Source organism: Alligator mississippiensis, chromosome 4, assembly GCF_030867095.1.
Source record: "Alligator mississippiensis isolate rAllMis1 chromosome 4, rAllMis1, whole genome shotgun sequence".
NCBI lineage: Eukaryota > Metazoa > Chordata > Crocodylia > Alligatoridae > Alligator > Alligator mississippiensis.
Window position 1 is genome coordinate 81,936,207 of NC_081827.1, and position 19,986 is coordinate 81,956,192.

At 36.0% G+C, this 19,986-nt stretch overlaps 1 protein-coding gene across 3 annotated transcripts in view; it reads left to right on the forward strand.

Annotated features, from left to right (window-relative positions):
• Positions 1-19,986, forward strand: part of LRRIQ1 (leucine rich repeats and IQ motif containing 1) — a 170,989-nt gene that overhangs the window by 18,209 nt on the left and 132,794 nt on the right. For all 3 annotated transcript variants that reach the window (XR_009461631.1, XM_019480959.2, XM_059726137.1), the window contains exons 9-14: positions 1,449-1,601; positions 5,176-5,326; positions 11,134-11,327; positions 11,967-12,094; positions 18,098-18,171; positions 19,863-19,956. Coding sequence is in view for 2 of the 3 variants with exons in the window: in XM_019480959.2 (XP_019336504.1) it covers positions 1,449-1,601; positions 5,176-5,326; positions 11,134-11,327; positions 11,967-12,094; positions 18,098-18,171; positions 19,863-19,956 (794 nt within the window). In the remaining variant the exon portion in view is untranslated. The remainder of the gene's footprint in view (positions 1-1,448; positions 1,602-5,175; positions 5,327-11,133; positions 11,328-11,966; positions 12,095-18,097; positions 18,172-19,862; positions 19,957-19,986) is intronic.

The following is a 19,986-nucleotide window of genomic DNA, read 5'->3' on the forward strand; positions in this document are numbered from 1 at the left end:
TTAATAAAATTCGTTTTCCCATTGACTGCTGAGGGAGAGGAGAATAGTGGTATTAGCGAACGCTTTAGAAATCTTGCCCGGGTTCCTGATTTTATGGTTCCAGCTACTGAATTATGCTAGGTTACAGGTGAAAGTACATAGATAGCTTCCTCACATTAGTTTTACCTTGTGCTTACCATGTACCAGTTTTACCAATAGCTTAATTGAAACAAGGACATTTTGTGATTGGGATAAAAACGATTCCCCCCTGCCCCCAGGATATTGTCCATTTTATGAAAATGATTCAGAATCCTTGCTTTGTAACAGTCTACTCTACTGCAAAAGAGTCAAATACTATTTTTGCTGAATTTTGTTGGGTAGCAAGGCTACATGACCATTGGTAGAAATAATATATACAGATTTAATTTTTGATATTTTTTCATATGCAGGAATATAAACAAATGCTGTAATTTGTTATTATGTTAAGAAAATTGGCTAAAATTTGATGTCTTCCATGTGTCAGGTGTCCAAGTTGTAGCTGTATTGGTCTAGAGGAAAAGGCAATCAGGGCTCGTGGTAGGGTGATACCTTTTATTAGACCAACAAGATTTTTGCAAAAACATGAAAATATCGAATTTTAGCCAATTTTCAAAATGAAATCTTTATACTTTTCCAAGGAGAAAGCAACTTTGACCACCTGAAACCTGAGATACTGCTTCTGCCTTTGTTCAAGGTAATTTGCATAATCGCAGCACCTCACAAGATCTGAGCGACTGACTCCTTACCAGCTAAGAACTACCTGCCCAGAGGAGTTTTCATTTATTTACTCCTCTGTGAAATCCTATGAAATATGAACTTTCATTTCTACCCAGGAGAACTTTTACAATCTTTTCTTCGATCCCTGATGAAGGGTGTTTGTGCCTGAAAGCTTGCAATTAAATAATTTTTTTTGCAAAAATCTTGGTTTAATAAAAGATATCACCTCTATCACAAGTCCAGATAGTCTTTTCCAAGATACATTTCACTTCTGTTTCAAGAAGACTATTTATTCCATGTGATTTCTTAAATGAGAAAATCCACATTAGGATTTGTTTTGCTGCAACATTATTTCCCATATGTTCACAAGTGCTGTCACAGGTAGAGCAGAACTCACATGTAAAATAGACCTCAGAATGAGACTTGGTTCCCTTTTTGAAGTGTTACTTTTTCCTCTTCACTGACAATTATAAACCAAACGAATCATTTTCAGGCTTTTTTATGTGGAGGTAGTGTTATGAATTTTTTTTTTTTTTTGAAGGCAGTAACATTCAATAGCTTTTTTTTTTTTTTAAGTAGTAAATTAAATGTGCCTATAGTTCAGAATATTGCCATAGTTCTTTGATTATACAGAAATGTAAATAAAAAGCTTTAATAGATTAAAATATTATGAATTCAATCATATGTATACATTTTTCACTTACTATATGTAGGTCACGACACTTACGCTTCAAGATTTGCCTGGGTGTAGCCTCTCTACGTTGTCAGAATGCACAAATCTTCAGTTATTGACCCTTAGGCGATGTGGGATAACTGCACTGGAAGGACTAAGTAACTGCAAAGACCTCAAGTATATTAATGTAGAGGTACCAAACAAATTTTAATCTATATATGGAGGTGGGGCAAAAATGCAACCTCTGCCATTTACTATTTTATGGAATTAAATACATGTTAGTCTTTATGCACTAGGAACTTTTTACTAGTGAATGCTATATTGGCTTGTTTACTTTTCATTCCATCCAGGAAGAGCACACAGCAACTGCTGCAGCGTCCTTAGCCTGACGAAGGGTTTTTGAACCTGAAAGCTTGCTTAATAACTATTCTCCAACCATTTGGGTTGGTCTAATAAAAGATATCAAATTCACCCAAGGAACCTTGTCTGCCTGTATCCTTAGACCAACACGGCTACAACCTAAACCCCTGCTATATTAACAACGCATTCCTAACACGGGCACAGCTATATGAACAGAACTGTGCTCTGTCCAGGTCTGGTAAAACCACCATCCATAAGTGAATGAAGATACACTTTTAAAGGCGCAGACTATTTGATATAACTACATGTATGCTAGGAACTTCTACCAGTATACCTATGTCAGTCAACGATAGTGCCTCATAATAGACCTGAACAACATAACTGTGCTGTCCATCTGTGATGTAGACCAAATCTAAATGTATTATACATAGGTTAGGGGTTTCAAAAGTAGGTACCTAATGTTAAGGTCAAAAGTACATATTTAGACACCTTAGGGTCTGCTTTTATTCCCAAATCCTAAGTGTCTGTCTTTAGCAATAGACTTAAATGACACAAGGTGATACATGCCACTCTACTATATATACCTTAATTTGAAAATGTGGTGTTTGAAAGTTAAGTATTTACTCTCTCAATTCTGTTGTGTAGCTGTATAAAACCTATTTCTATGCTCCCTTTAGAGGGAGAGGAGATGCATGTAAACCTCTGGGGTACTCTCTCAGATTGAGAAATATAGGGCATTTCCCTTGCTCATAGGTCAAAGCATCTTTCCACCAGCATTTTTTCCAAAAAAATTCTTTTGGCTATTTTTTCTGGGCTATTTTTCCTTAACTTTCTATTTCACTATTTCTGATAGGTGTATACTCACAGGTAGCCAAAGGTCTAGCTGTCCGTATTTGCATTCAGAACCCAGTGAAGCCTTGCTGTTCTAGTTTTGTGCAAGGAACAGGACCAAACTTGACTTTTTGAGGCACGGGGTGGCACATATTGCCCCTTATGCAGCGGTCTGTACAACTGAATGAACAAAGAAAACTTTTGTCTTTATAATGTGCCTAAATTAAGGAACTTGACAGTTTATAAGAGACAGATGTGTTTACTAATTCAGTTTCAACTATTCTGATTATACCAACGTGCCACTGAGTTAATGTACCTTGACAAACAGAAGATCCATTGTCAATAAAAGCCTTGAGTTTTTCTTTTTGTGTCAGACTACCATTTAAGATGTGAACTCCTCCAAATTCTGAAAGGAATTGGCAGAGTGGCTTACAGCTGAGAGAATGTTTCCATAGGCTAAGTCAGTACAATGGGAGTCAAAACCCAGTGTTCTTTTTTCAGTTTGGTACTTATTCAGAATGTAATTTGGGGATTTTTTTTAAAGTGTTCCCTAATTTTAGGTGCCCTGAGCAAAACAGTAGGAGAAGTTAGTGTATCTAGCCAAATCTGTTAGTCTTTCTCTGATTGCAGTTTATTTAGACTGTCAGATCAAAATCATTTTCGTGGGTACCTAAATGGGATTTAGGCAGAATTTAGACACCTAAATCCCAAAATATAAGCCAGATGGACACTATCTAGGTAGCAACTGGCAGCGTTTTCTGGTAATGGACCAGAGTGACCCAGCTGAGATTCAGGGTACGGCGCTATGATCTGGCTGCTGCTGCCACCCCTTTTTTCTCCCTGCTGCCTGGCTCTGGTATGGCATATGTAAAAGTTTCTGGGTGCTCTGATGCCTAATTACAGTGTGGCATGGGTGAAGACCTCCAGCACTGAATGCCCCAGAAACCCCCCTGCCACCAAACACTGCTGAAGACCCTGCAGTCTGGATCTAGTGGCTCAGAGGACTGGATCCAACCTGCAGGCCATAGATTACTGACCCCTGGTCTAGACACCTCCACTTGGCTTGATCTTTTGATCTAAGATCAATTGTGGCATAAGCTTCATTGCAATCCAGCTCAGAGTTGGTAGGCACCTTGAGTAGCATTCTGTTCTTTTCCGGACGGCTAGATCACTAGATTTGGCCATCTAGGAATACATACAGGTATTAGGTTGTTATAAATGACCTGTCATACAGGTGTGCAGCAGGTTTCAGTTGCCCAAAAACTGGCACGTCTGGTCTATGTTAATTTGCCTCGGGTTAAACCAACTTAGATCGAGATCAGGGTAACCTGATCTACTGAACACCTGTATGTGTTCACAGGTGAAGTGCCCTGGGGCTGCACTATTCCCACTCCTCACCTGACCCTGGTTAGGCTATTTTTAGCCCTGAAACTCATGAACCTGCCACCTCCTCCAATTCCTGCCTTCCCCTCCCAGGACACTATTGTTCAAAAGGTGGGCAACACTTACAGCTCATATTCAGAAATGAAAGTTGCTGCAGACATTGTGATTCACACCAAACTTAATGCTGCTTGTGCATCCCCTCCTGAAATGGTAGAGGAGCCAACTATACAGCACTGAGTCAGGGCATAAACTCTTAGGATTGGGGAAAGATGTAGATGTGGCTCCAGTCTCAACACCTGGATGCTCTGGATTGCCTTTTGGAGGCAGCTAACTTTCTGTTGATGGTAAGGAAATCTAAAGTGCCTAATCTTACCAATTTGGATCTTCTCCCTAAAGCAAGGTGTCTAATTTTAAGCTTTTGCGAAGGCTTAAGTGGAGACACTTATGAGAATGATTTGGATCTGACTATATATGTTCACTGCCATTTCTAAGTGTTAAGATAATTAAGTTCCAAATGATGCAGAGTATTAGCTTATTCTTACTTGTATAAAATAATTTTTTTTTTTCTGGAGGCTGGATGGCTCCTTGGAGTAAGTCTTTAGTATATGAGCAGTGCTGGTAGACAGATTTGTTTTGTTCAGGCTAAATGAGCGATCAGTTAAATATCCTCTTTTAGTAATAGCTGAAATAACAGAAGATACTGCCTGAAGCAAACTAGCACAGAAAAGCTGGACTGGGAGTATAAGAGGTTCTGCTGGGTTGTAAATGCAAATGCAGGCAGCTAGACCTTTGGTTGCCTGAGAGTATACAGCTATCAGAAACGGCAAAATAGAAAGTTAAGAAAAATAGACCAGAAAAATAGCCAGGAGAATTGTTTTTTGCACAAATGCTGGTGGAAAGATGCTTTGACCTATGGTCAAGGAAACTGCCTTACTTTTTCAATTAATAATGTGTTCATAAAAACATGACTTCAACATCTTTGTATACAAAAAATGATTATGTTAAAGATATACCTGAGCCTGTTGTTAGTTTCCTCTTCTAAAGGAAACAATTCAAAAGGTCCTGAATATTGGCTAGCTACTTGGGCTAAGATGAGTAAAGATGGTAACGTTTCCTCTACTTTTAATTAGCCATATAATATACTCCTTTCACAAAAGATATTTTTTAAATTTTATCTTTTGCATTTGTTACAGGAAAATAATATTCAAACAATAAATTGTGAAAAACTGGAAAATCTCTGCATTCTAAATCTGAATAAAAATCAGCTTTCGTCAGTTTGTGGCCTAGATGGCTGCCATAATCTCCGAAATCTTGAATTATCCTACAATAGAATTACACGAATTGGTAAGAAAATAATACAGATTGTTTGACTCTTTTTTAATTTATATAATACTAGTGGGTGCAACTCCACGTGAAATTAAGGTGAAGCAATAAACTCCAGTGCTGTCTGAGCCAGAGTAAACTGCTCCTGGGAACAGTGTCTACATGTGCACCCAGGACAGCAGCAATTCAAGCTGGGGTAGAGTAGAACCAAGCTGGCAGGTGACATGGGGAGGGGGGTCAGCTTGAGCTCTGGGTGGCAGCATTGAGTGATGGAGGGACTGGCTGGGGCACGAGGGTGCTGACCCTGAGGAGCTAGATGCCAGGCAAGTGTATGGCCCCTACCTGTTCACCGTCGACATGTGCATTTCAACACAGTAAATGACCCGTCAGTAAGATGGTGCTGTCCCTGATAGTACTATCTTATGGTGGAGTTAATTAGTTTACTGCACCCTAATACCTGCTCATGTGTAGATGGTGATGCTTTACTGTGAAGCTATTTAGTCTACTCAACAGTAAAGTGCATGTGTAGATGCCCCCATTATTATTTATTTATTCTTAACTTAATTGGGTTGAAAAAAGTAAATGACTTCTAATAATGTATTCATAATCTTGTACCAGGCTTATTTAAAAGAAGATGATAGATACATGTTCTGAGCAGTAGAATTTCATTAAAAAGTCAGAATAGTACATATAAAGTCCTTACCTCTTTTGATGTGAATAATTTAGAATCAAGGCATTTGGATGGGTAGAAGATGAGAACAAGAAACAAAGGAAAAGGAATTTGTATCTATGGGGAAAAATTGTACAGGAGGAGAAATCTGGAGCCTTAGAGAGCCTCTATCATCATGCTGGTACTGCAGGACCAGGACCCAAAGTGTTTCATCAATTATAAATTGAAAGCAAAGGGCAGTATATTGGATGTAACTATAGATTCTGTTACCCTGGATTGAGGAGAATGAATTCGTTATCTTCAGAAGAGAGAATTTATTCAGTTGGCAAGAGAGAGCTTGTAGGGTGGAATCCTATTAAGCTTTTCATGTCTAAATGGCACTTACCCATCTCATATATAGTGATTGATATTTTCCACTTCTGCTGCCCATGTAGCGTGTATCCACATTGCTACTGCACATGCAGTAGGCTAACTGGCCAGGAAGGTACACAGCTACATTTGTATGTACTAAGGGATAAATTCCAAAAAGAGGAGGAAGAGGAATTCCCCCCATGCTTTAGCCCTAATAACTATTAGGTTACATCACTGTCCCAGGTAGCCAGATACTGATTGAGGTTCTAGGCTTCCCTCATCCAGAAGGTGTTTAAACCCACATCTTTAGGTTCCTAGCATACTAGCTCTACTACCATGCCACAGGTTAGGCATTATCCAGTTCCCTTTCCAGCAGTCCTTTTCAGTCTGAGTTACTGCCTGTTGCATTTAATAGTTGTTAGATAAAACAGATGGAGAACAATAGGAAAGCTTCTGTCCTATTAGGAGCAGGGCTAGAGCCCATGACCTTTTCTTGTACAGAGTAGCAGCCATCTGACTGAGCTATATATCCAGCTTACCATAGGCCCTCCTTATCTCTCTCTCTCTTGACTTCTTAGACATCCAGACAGCATGGATCATTGAATATAAGTGCCAAAATCCCACCTACATGGCTGGGTATGTGCCAATTAAGTGCAGAAAGGGTAATAGAATCTGTCCCCAAGGCAGAAGGAAGGGCCCTAATTGTTATATCTTGTTTTTAGCCTTTTTAATTTTTTAATTTTTTAAAATTATTATTTAAATAGAAAGAAGTAGCGCTGATGAATCTCCCAAGTAGAAGAAAGCTACCTTAATTTAACCTTATTTTTTTTAAAGTGTCGCCAGGGGCAAAAAGCAGAAGACTAGATAAATATGGAGAATAAGGACCTTAATTCCCTGATTTAACAAATAAATGGCAAATAGGAAATTTTAAACTAGAGAAATGTATTGTGATTTTATAGCCACCCATGCAGTTTAAATTCCATGTTAAAATGCCAGGACTTCAGATGTTTGAATGTTGATTTTACATATTAAAGTATCTGAATGTAATTAATATTACTTGAGGATACTGCCCTACAGTAATAGTGAATGTTGGTGTTTTTGGCACTTGCTGTGAAAGTAAAGTCAGTAGCCCAAGGGGGAACTGATGAAACAGATTGGTTGCAAGGAGAAATACTGGAACTTCTTTGTATCCTTGGTGCCAATAGTGCTGTATGAGATTATTTGTTTGCATTGGTTTTCCTGGAGCAGAATATTTGCAAGATTAATGTGAAGGTGACATATTATTAATTGATGATCCTTAGGTATGTAGTATCTCTGTATAGAACAAAAGCCTTCTGTAATGTCTGTTATGTACAATGAAAGCAGTGTGCAATGAGTTTGAATGGAAAAATGGATGTTCAAGAGAAAAAAACACTTGGAGTCTGCTTTTCTCTTTTCAGGAATGGCTGTGAGGAGGTTTGGTTAAACTAAGTATATAACATAGAGTTTGTTTCATACAATAACATATTGATAGTAAGAAATCTTAAGGAATCTCATAAAGATGGATTTGTGTTTTTAATATGTTAATTTGCCCCTTCTGCCTATAAATCTTGCAGAATGTTCCTTGGCAATTTGGGAAGTTGCAGTGCTGTGTTGTTGTCTTTTTTAATTTATACACAATTTATTCAATTTCAAACTGTTAGTCGATGGATTTTTTTCTTTAAAAATAAGGTTTACTTATTTTTGTGGTTGTAACAATTCAGTCTAATAATTCCTCATAGGGAACTTCACAGGTACTATGATGTTTGTCTTCATCAAAATAAAAAATTGGCAAAAAAGGCAGTTGGTAGGAGCTGTTAGCAAAATATATGTAAAAAGTGAAGACAGAAACATGCATTCTATTCAATGATTGTATGCTCTGAATGCAGCATTCTCACTAACTGGGTGTTTAAACATTTGTATAATCCATAAATATGCCAAAGTGTATTGTTCCAGTGAACTTTACCAATTTAAATCTAAAAAATCATTATTTTAAATGAAGGCTTGTTAATAAAGAGCTTATGATGCTTCTTTTTCTATAAATCTTTCATGGGTCATGGGATATTTTTCCAGAATACTACCAATGCAAACAAGAACAAGACAGAACCATGGCTTTTATAGGTAGTTTTGGGCTTAATTTTTCTTAGAAAGTTATTAAGAATCATTTAACACAGGTATCAGCTTCTTCAAATATCTTCCTATCTCCTTTCAGGCTCCCTCTGCTCCCCTGTTCTCTTCCATTGGCTCTTGCCTCATTTACTTCCTGCTTTAAATAAAATATTACTGTTGCTGATCTGAGCAAACAATGTTATGCTTAGAGTGGGGCGCCATGGGCTAGCTATACCATGGGCAAGTGGGGTGGTAGCTATATGCAGATGCATTCTGTCAGAACAGCTGCACTTAGGGAAGTTTTGATCTCTATGTTTCCTTGAGGCATACACATATTGTCACAAAACACTCTTTTGTACTCTTAGCATAATGCAAGTGATATGATGTCACCTATATGTCAATGACCATGTGAAGTATAATTCTCATTTGTCTTTTGTACCATTAGTGCTATTTTATGCATGATGGAATCCTTATCATTATATAAAACTGAGAATACTAGTTCTTGAATTGTGAGAAAACAAATTTACCTGGCACTTGGGTTTACTGAAGATACATTTGGTTTAAACTACAGCCATTCAAGCATCTTATTTATTTTATTTTATTTTATTTTATCGGTATATTTTAATTACAGTAGCATGTACATGTCCCCAAATAGGCTGAGTCCATTTTTCATGATATTGTATAAGCATAGTGAAAGAGCTCTTCGAATTTACAATCAAAAAAGCTTTCAGTTGAAATAAACAAGATGATTGAGGGGTGGGAAAGATTACAACTACATGAAGGTGAAGTAACTTTCTTGGCTCACAGAACAGAGCACTAGCAGAGCTGGAAATAAACAGGTTTCATCACTTGTCTAATACTCATGTCCAGGTTCCTTGTACATATCCGTTCATTTTCTGCCACTCTTTTAATTTAGTGCTTCTTTTTTAAGGGTGTTAGTGTTACTACATAAAGAATAGATATAGTTAAAAATGTGAGAGGACTATTGAGAGAAGTCCTTGAAACTGTTAATTCCAGTACTATGTTTAAAGTTAATTTACACTGAGTCCACTAGATGGTGCCAGTTCCCTTTTAAACTCTTCCAGTGAATTCAGAAGTTGAGATCCTGGGGTAGTATGTTCAAGCTGTGTTTGAAATTCTTTTAAGATAAGTGAAGGCTAGTAACTTCATATCTTAAAGCTGGGATTGGCGGTTCTAGCACAGAACATGTGGCTTAGATCTAGTTTCTTATAACTTTAATATCTGGTATTCTTTCAGGTGGATGGATTTGTTCCAGTATGTCTGTTTCATTTCCAAGTAGCGTGCTTCAAAGTTCTGTTCTGGATGAGTTTTTAATGCAAAGCTAATAATGACATTTAATTTTTACTTTGGTTTTCCTCTTGTCTTTCCTCTTATTTGCTATTCTTTCTCCATATGCTAAGCCACCCGTGGCTGTGGCACCCCTATCTTGTTGGGATGCACAGTGCTTCCAAGGCCTAGATTGTTGGTGTGTGAGAATTGCAAGAGAGTTCCTTCCTTGCATAGATCACCCTACCCTACCCTTTTATGGGAAGACGAGAAACTTATGGGAAAATGTTGATCTTGGAGGAGTTGCCTCAACTAGTCCTGTGAAGAGAGCCAGAAAAAAGATGGTAGTATATTTTTCATGGCACCTCCCTCTTCAGAAAGGGCTGTTCATCTTCAAGGGAGACACAATGCTAGGAAAAACGGAGCAAATGGGCCCAGAGACAGTAAAGAGGCACAAGGCCTCCATTACGATGGCCTTAATCCTCTCTTGGAGCTCCTGGGATCTGTAAGTCTGTGGGAAAAGAACCCAGGTTCATCCCTCTAGTCAGTAAATGGTTCAGAGGATGGTCCCCTAAGAGGACTGGTCCCTGACACAGGTGCTTTCTCTCTGTCCGCAGGTAGTCTGCGGAAGAGAGAGGTGATATCATGATCCTTGCTGTGAATGTATTAGTGATTAGGAGTATTTTTAAGAGCATGTTGGCTTGATACACAATGCAAATTATAATTGTTTAAAGACATATACTTTCCTTACACTTTATTTTCCAACACATTTTTTTTTAAATGAGGCATGTCTTCATTATCATCCCAGGTGCTTAGATGATATTTTTCTAATGAATTCTCACTTCTTCAGGTCACTTAAAAAAATAACTTTAAAATGTTTTGAAGGAGTAATATTAAGCTGTTAATGTAGCTGCTGATACCTCTTTTAGAAATTATTTTAAGAGAGGGGCTAACACTTTAGAAATACCAAAGGACCCTGAATAAATATGCTAGAGCATGTTGTAGCTTCTTGATTAATAACATTGTAAGTATAATTTATTGCATAAAACATGTCCTATTACAACACTTCGCAATGAGATTTGCCCAGGGAATACTAAACTATTATTGGTTTCTTGCTTAGTTAATTGGATCAGATGTTTGTTAATAGTGCATATTGTACAAAAAGGTTGTTTTGAAAATTCTTTAAAGACATGGGAAGCACTGAACTGTTAATCAAAGTTTTCAAAAATAATTGCAGACTTTTATAGAACATGAACATTTCTCTTTGATATGTAAAAAATATTTAAACCCTGACATTTTGACAGATTCAAGTTTTATACTCAACAGAAGCTTTAAACCCATTAGGTCTTAATTCTGGCTAAATTATAATCTTTATGTATTTATTGTTTTAAAGGTGGCTTAGAGTCATTGAAAAATCTTCAGCAACTCATTGTGGATCACAATCAGATAATCAGCACAAAAGGTCTTTGCGATGCACCTACACTGATGCACATTGACTGCTCTTTTAATCATCTTACTCATCTTGCGGGCATTGAGAATTGTGCCATGCTACAAATTCTGAAGTTACAGGGCAATAACTTAAGTGAGGTAAAAATTCCACATCATTATTGTTTTTACATCATGCTTCTCTATTACTCATAAATCTAATATATATTTTTCATTTCAGAGCCACATTTTCAAAGATGTCAAGAGCTAGCTGTGATAGCTGGTCATTTCTTTACCCTATTTATGTTAATAGTCCTCCTCTTAGTAAATTAAATTCCATTCTTTCCACTATAGCAATTATTTTTCACATTGTTTTATGTTATTATGATTTTTTTAAATTTTAAATTTAACAAAATACTGTGATCATTAAAAATCAAATTATTTTTGGGCTAAAATTCTCAAAATCAGCCCTAGATACCTACTGTATCGTTATTTAGTCACTTTTCTTAGCTAGAACACTGATATAAATCTGAGGAATACTTTGTCAAAAGCTAGCAAGTAACCTACATGAATAAAAATGTATTTACATATTTTTTTATCTCAGATGTTATGTATACACTGTGTGCCAATTATACTAAATGTTTACATACCAATATATGTATAGCAAATTTTTATATTAAAGTTAACAAAGTACATTTTACCAAAACTTAGTAATTTATTCAAGAAAATTATCTGGCAAGCATTCTACTGTTATTACTGCAATCAGTTTTTATTTTCAATAAATAACTAATTTGTATTTAGTTCCCAAGGTTGGAAAATCACGTTCTGCTAAGAGAGCTGTGTTTGGATGACAATAGTATCTTAACTATGGAAAGATTTTCTTTGTGTTGGCTGCCTTTGCTTCAGTTCCTCTCTCTCTCACAAAACAGGTAAAATGGAAAGTGTTTTTTTTTTTCCTATTTAAGCATGTAAGTATGAATCTGAGTGCTTTGCAAAGGCCATAAAAGCTAGCTCTGCTGTATCCTCTGAAAAGGTCCTACACCAGTTGATTGGTATAGCACTTATTTAGCTAAGAAAAACATTAAAATAACTGTGTTCATATATAGAGTAAATTTAAAAGTAATAATTTTAGCAGTGATATCAGTTATTTTGCTAATATTCCTTTGTTGTTTTTCTTCATATCCTATGGCTAGTTTTGCTTCTTTGCTCAATTTAATTGTCCTCCAAGTCTTTCTGGATTACACAGTGATAGCTGGAATATTCATCAAGATTCTAATTACCAGTTTACACATGCGTTCTGTCAGTTTCGAAAATTACGTTTCGGGTTGTTTGCTTTCATTTTACATTGTCACCGTTCTGTTTGATTGCAGATATAAAATAAAATAAAAATGGGGAAAAAATACAAATCTCTGCAGATACTAAAACTCTAATTAAGTGTCTTATTCTTCTGTGTAAGCCAATCTGTCATACTATGGTGAGCAAATATTTTGAATTAAAGATACAAAACTTATAAAATAAGTTAGGCTCAGTTGATGTAAAGCCAAGCAATAACCTTGGTTTATAATTTTGTATATTACTAGTACAAAAATGAATGCCGAGAGGAAAAAAGGCTTATGGTAAAGTGATTGTTTTAAAGATATTAGGTGATACAGTTTCTGAATGGAAAGTCTATTTTACTGAACTTTTATCATGATTTTATACATTTTATGAAGGATTTACATTAACAACCTGCCTTCCTTTTGCAAGGATTGAAGTACCAGAGATAAGCAGGTATATGTCATTTAAGACATGTGCAAAACAGATTGACCCGCAGAGAATATAGGACAGTCCTAGAGACATTAGGACATGTATCACATTCAGCAGCATTCTGTTATAGCTGGGGAATTTGTATGTTGTTTTCTGTGTCTTTTCAACCAGATGAAAGCCAAATAGGAATGATTATGGAGAAACATAAAGAAATTATGGTAAATTTAGATCCATGTAGAGTTTAATATGTCTATATCTGTTACTGACTGATGTGCAAGAAATATGTATACAATTTCACATTTGTATCTACCATTTCTAGGTATGCAATGTAAGTCAGAGTGTGCACATACCTACTTTTAATGCATTATAACAAATCCTACTTTTCAATCTTGATCACACTTCTGAGTTTTATGTAGAGGTTTTCTAACTCTAACATGAGCATTATATGTTGGACAGTGGATTTTGTTTTGTACTTTCTGACTTAATTTGGAAACTCGGATAAAAATGTAAAAGTGTATATAAATTGTCTAGATGGCATTTGCCCCTTTTTATTTCATGGATTTTATTTTTTTTTTCCTTTGCTAGTCTTCTTGTAGAACACCCAATCTGAGTTTCGTTTTTTCTTCTTTATATTTTATAAAGTTTTTCTGACTTTTTTTTCCTTTTCCCTCCACTATTGCTGTCACCTTTTTTCCCCATTCATCCACCCTATTGACAAAGCCATATTTTCTTGCATGTAACATGCCTATAAATATAATATTTTTGGAAGGTCCCAAGAAAGAGAAAAAAACACTTACCTTGGAATACAGGTAAGTAACTGAGACTTGGGGTTGAGAGCTGCATGCTGGGGCTGGGAACCACATGGCAGGGCCTGTTCTGTGCATCAGCTCTGAAACCGTTTGCCAAGTCTGACTCAGTGTCTAGCTCCAGAGTCAGTGCTTGGTTCCAGATTTGGTGGACTAGGTCCACTCCTGCTGCCAAATTTCTGGACCCATGGAGAACTCATTTCCTTGCATATAATGCATGCCTCTGTTTTCCCCAGCTGGTTTTGGGGGAAAAGGTGTGGAGTATATGTGATAAAATATGTTCTCACTCACATGACTCGACTCATTCCCTGCAGTGTGCCTTTTGCCTGTTCTGCTGTCATTATGTACTGCAATGGTTGTCTGGTTGAAGAGCTGCATGTTTGGAAGCAGCATTGCGTGTTAATGCACTCCCCAAGCAGATAGATGGAGGACTAGTCAGACCAGAACTGCTTCCATTTCACCTTTGTATGCATCAGTGCCTTAGCTCAAATTGTTGGGGCAAAAGGACAAGATATCATGTAATACATGTTAAAAGCCTCAAAATTCCTAGCATTTCAGTAGCCTGCTCTATTACGTTAACTTTATGTACATCATAAGCAGCTCCATATGTGTCTGCTATGGTGAAAGTAACTGGATGTTCTACATAGAATAATTGTAATGGAGAAAGCTGTTGAAAGAGAAGCTGTGTCTTTGCTTTTATCCTGCAGCTGATGCAATTTTGTAACTTAAAAAAAAAACCACTGAGTGCCATTTCCTTTTTGCTGACTGCAGGAAGCCCCTTCATCAGTAAGACTGTGCATTTATACTGTCCCTAAACATGAAGCCCAGGATTTAAAAAAAATCTACATAACCTAATTTATAAAAAAAATGTTGATAATCTAGATATTGTCTCCCTATCATAAACCAAAAATTGCTGCTAGCACTCACTTTTCAAAGGTGAACCTCAAAGCAAAATAAAAATCTGTTTTAAATCCATGAATTAGTAACAGGGAATTGGTATAGAGTTAAATGCATGCAAACATAAAATATCTGAAAAATAAATGCGTTTTTTTACATACCTGCATTAGCCTACTTTGTATTGTATTCTTTTAATGCTACTGTTTATATGATTGAAGAGCTTTGCCTGCACACTATGGACTTGAACTTCCCATTCATAAAGTTAATCGCAAAGCTTCCGTTGATCTTAGTTGAGCAGAAGCATTACTAGTGCAGAAGTGAACTGCAACGCTCCTGCTCCCAGTACTGAAGAATTTACTAGTATGTTATATATTAGTCAAGAGTGCTATAGGGTAACAGCATCGCAGACACCCAAATAGGAGAAAAATGTTCCTTGTTTTTGCTTTATATGTTTGTGATAACATTAACTGTTGAGGTGACAACAATCCTGAAAATAGCAGTCCAGTAGGAAAAGAAAAGTCCTATGCATTATTTATACCTGCGTATGTATTCTGTAAACTGTTTAGGTTCTGAAATAAAGCATTTATCAATTTAAAATAACCTATGATGCAGTATATCAAGCTGCTGTTCAGCTTTGAAATAGACAAATGATCTCTTTTGACAATTTCTGTTTTCAAAAAAGAGAGACCTGTCACATTTAAGGTATAAATATAATCTCCTGCCTGCTGAAGTTGATCATAAAAATTCCAGTGACCTCAGAAAAAACAAGATTGAATTCTTTGTGCACATTTTTGATCATGTAGACAATTAGCATATTTTTTGTACAACAGTCAAAATGGAAATACTAAAAGATCCTCTGAAATCTTACACCTATTATTCTCTCTAACAAGCATTATTCTCTCTATTAAGCACCCATTAGAAAATGCCTTTTTTGGAGAATTTTATTACTTTTCCAGAAATATTTGGGAATTAACTTCAATATCCAGTTGTATTTAGATTAATCAGTCATAAAGGGAAGTGCTTGGATAATGCACTTTTATGAATGAGGGATGGTTTGTTTGGTTTTTGCAGTCGATTTCAGTATTCTGTGGTTGCACCTATGCCATGCTTATTTCTGATTGTCTGACCTTAGGGAACCAATGTGTACTGTCTGCCAGAGAACATGGTGGGAAAATGTAGAAATATAATAACTTACTGTGTTTGTGTTTGATTATGATTATATATACATTCTCAAAATTATAAAGAAGGTGGAAAAATATAGGAACCTTACTTAAAATGATATACTAAGTTACTCTAAGTCATAGTTATGCCATCTTCCGTCCTGCTAACCTCTTATTAACATCAATGCCAGTTTCCATGTGTAAAGGAAGACACAGCAGGATTTGGACCATCAAGCATAGTAATTGGTGTACATGTTCTGAAATTCAGCCTTTATTTTCTCTAGAGAATACCTACAACTGTTCCAGTCTTTTAAATCTGTTTTTCTGACTAGAAGTATATTTGGGTATCTATGTCCAGTCCAGCTACAATATTAAATGGGAGCAGAAAAAGGAAGCTATTGCTTGCTTTTTTTGTGACTATCTTTTACTTTTGTGTCTTCTTTGTAATTTATATCTTTTTTATGCCCAGGGCTAATGTGACAAGGTCAAGTGGTATTAAGTTTTCAGTAATGTCCTTTGTCTTTCTGGTTTGAATTTTCTGAGAAAAAAAATTAAGAAAGAATGTCAGTAAAAGGAAAGCTATAGAATGACTTAACGCTGAAACTCTGGTTTAACTCTGGTTAAGCTACCAGCAGATGAAAGTAAGACTGTAGTCGAAAGATGATTGCCAATTCACCACTCTGTAGCACAACAAATACCAATGCAACAACACAGTATAAAAAGGAAATATTACATCTACTCAGCTAGAAAACAGAGCTTTTAAAATTGGATTTTATTCCATAAAACCCCATCCAACTGTTGCTGCTTCTGAAATATACATGTCTCTAGTCTGTACCATGGATTTTCTGATTCTAATATGTGCTCTTTGCCACTACCCATTACAAGTGATTATTATAAAATATATAAATAGAAGTGGATGCACTGTTTGGATGTTAATAGAAAAATCAGTTTTCTTATGATTTTAAATTATGATGTCAATGTTAATAAAAGCCTATTAACGAAGTATATTTTCCTCTTAGTTTCCAAGACTAATGTTTCATTGTTCTTTCCGACTCCATTTGAAAAAAAATATGGTAATTGGATAGCAAGTTAAAGTAAGCACGGTTCTATTTTAAAATGTGGCTCTCCATAGTACAATGGTTTGCTTTTACTATGCTATATGAAACACCAGTGTTTCAGTTTCTACTTATCCATACAAAAATTTTAACTAATTTAACTGAATGTTACACTGATTTAATTAAACTAGTGCCTGTTTATGCATCAATGCTCTAATTTTGGTCTGAGAGAAGTTTATTACAATTTTGCTTAATTCATTTTTTCAGGTTTAAGCTTAAGCAAAATTAAGGTTTTTTTAATATAGAAATAGCAGTATTTACAAACATTCTTGGCTTATAAATACTGGCTTAAAAACAATTCTTAGTTATACTGGTATAAGTTTATATTTGGATAAAACCTTATCATACTGCAAAACAACTGAAGATGTTTTTAATTTTCCTAGTAAAAATGATCATTGTACATGCTTTCTAAGGTTTAGGCTTTATTCAGTGCCTCTTTAAGGCATTTGTTGGACTTTCACAAAAGCTGTCTTTACCATAACCTTCCTACTTTGGGGACCTAATAGTTTGCCACATCATTCTGAAAGGGCAGTTTTGTTCATAGAATCATAGGGCTGGAAGGGACCCTGAAGGATCATCAGGTCCAGCCCCCTGCTGACGCATGCATAAAAAGTGATCCTGTGTCAGTCCCTGAACTTGGCACATCACTGACACAGTGTCCTGTCCCAGAGAAATGACAAAGGCACCACAGACCTAGTATACCACAGTGCAGCAGCTGACATGTCAAAGAGCATGTGGGTTCCTGCGAGAATGTTAGTGCTGTTCATGTGTTGAAGTTGAAGCATTGCAGTAAATACTGAGTGGAGAAGAAAAGAGAAGGAATTCTGTATATTTTAATTTTTTTTGTCTATTTTCCCAGAATCAGGGTCTCTTTCTAGTTGCATGCTAGTCATACTATCTCAAAAGAAGCTGATTGAAAAATTAAAAAATGGCAGAAGAGTTGAGATCATAACTACTGAGGGGGAGTGGTGGGGAAGAGAGTAAAATCTACACAGCCTCAGTGCCATGTAGAAGACCAAGAAATGTTATAAAACATTGTAAGGCTAAAGGGGAAAAACTGCAGCAATTAATTCTAGCACCTTGGATAGCTAAATGAATAATTTCTGAAGTTAAAGTTCCCATAAGTGAGAATAGCTATAATGTCAATGGGAACTGTCTCAAGAGAACAACAGTAAATTACGAAGACTTTTTTTTTTTTCCTGATTTAGTTTGACGGAACTTACACCCCTATTTTCATGCATCTCTTTGGAGAAGCTAGATATCAGCAACAACTACTTGTCAGGTAAGTTTTTAGGAACAAATTAATCCAAAATATTTTATATATTCTTTTATGAAAAACCCTAAAGAATATAGACAAACATAATAATATAAATGTCACTGAAATTGTTAAAATATAAATAAATGGTCTAAATATTACCAAAGTTTTCTCATCACTCTTATTAGTGAAGTAACTTGGGGAGCCTAAAACCTGATCTGTTCTGATTAGCACATGTTGAAGCAGACTCAGTTGGAGCACAGTAATAAGAATGCTCCAGTGTACTATAGCGTCTTGTGTAGTTATGATCCCTGCTTTTCAAAATGGTGGTGGGGGCACTTTAACTAAAGCTTTAGTTAAAGGACCCCCACCACCATTTTGAAATGCGGGGCACTGAATATATGAGATGCTATGGATGTTTTAATTAGAGCAGCTCCCGCAAGACACACTAATTTAAAATGCCCTCCCTCACCTTGGTGCATGTGCAAAAATGCCCTTGGCATCTTTCAGCAGTTTGTATGTGGTATAACTAACAACTTTCATATATAGTTCCCTTGTCCCAGGGGAAATATTGTGTATTTGGAGTAGACTGTTATTTCTTGTTTTATCTATTGATTGATTTGTTTTATTTATTTATTTTAAAGTGTACTTAGGGTAGAAAATGCTAGGCAACAGAACATGTTTGTGCTTAGATGTGCTGTGGCAGTCGGTACTAGTTGGGGTTTCCAAAGGCTGCTGACTTTATACCCTATTTATTTCTTTGCTGCCTTTCTACTGATGAAGTTGTACGTAATGGAGGTCAATTTGTTCCATAAACCAGAATGGAACATAGACTTCTACGCCAGAAGAGTTGCTAGAAGGTTTTAATTATGAATGCAGATACTTGAGGGCTTAACGTCAATGAGTAATTCAGAAAAAAAATTATCATTCCATGTTTTTTTTTATTGTTGCCCCCACCTTTGTTTTTTCCATGTACTACTAAATATGAAAGGACTTGGCTGACTGTGTGTTTACTTCAGTGAAAGAAGAATATGCTGTGGTTGAAAAGTCCTCAAAATATTTTCCCTTCTCAGCCAACATTTCTTTTATCTTGCTTATCTTCAGTTTTCACAACTGTTCTTTTTCCACAAAAAGATCTCATACAAACACTGGGTTATCTTGATGGTAGTGAAATGGTCAGATGCACTGATGAATAATTAATTATGTCCTGCTTGCATATGTCAACTAAAGAATCAAGTGACTTGTACATCAACTACTATATTTCCTAACAGTGAAAAGCATCATATACATAACATTCCAAAAACTACTAGCAGAATTGTGTGTCATCACCTATAGTAGCAGTAGTTTGTACATTTCTATATGTAATTCAATTTCTAGATGTAATCATAGATGTCACATTTAGTGTGAGAGTTCTCTTTAGGCCCAGGAGGCCTGAAAAGAAGGAATGTATCATCAGCCTGTATTCTGATATTTTCCCCCCATTTCTTATTTTTTCTTTTAATAGCACACTGGTTTTTGTCAAATACCCATTTATCCAGGTATTTCAGGTATTGTCAAACCTATTCATATACTTGGTTGTCTTCTGAATCTGACAATAAAAATGTTAAGAATGTACATATTTGCTAAGTTTTGTTTAACATTCTCTATGCTAGAGCTGGATGAAATGTCACAAAATTTCTCAATTTGATATTTGTTTTTTCTTTCTTAATATATTATAGACCTTAGTAGTGTTAGCACATGGTTTAATGGATGCCATGAACTAACTGAATTAACGCTCAATGGAAATCCACTTCTCCAAGAAAAAAACTGGAGGTAAGAAAATCAGTTGATAATCCCTGAAGT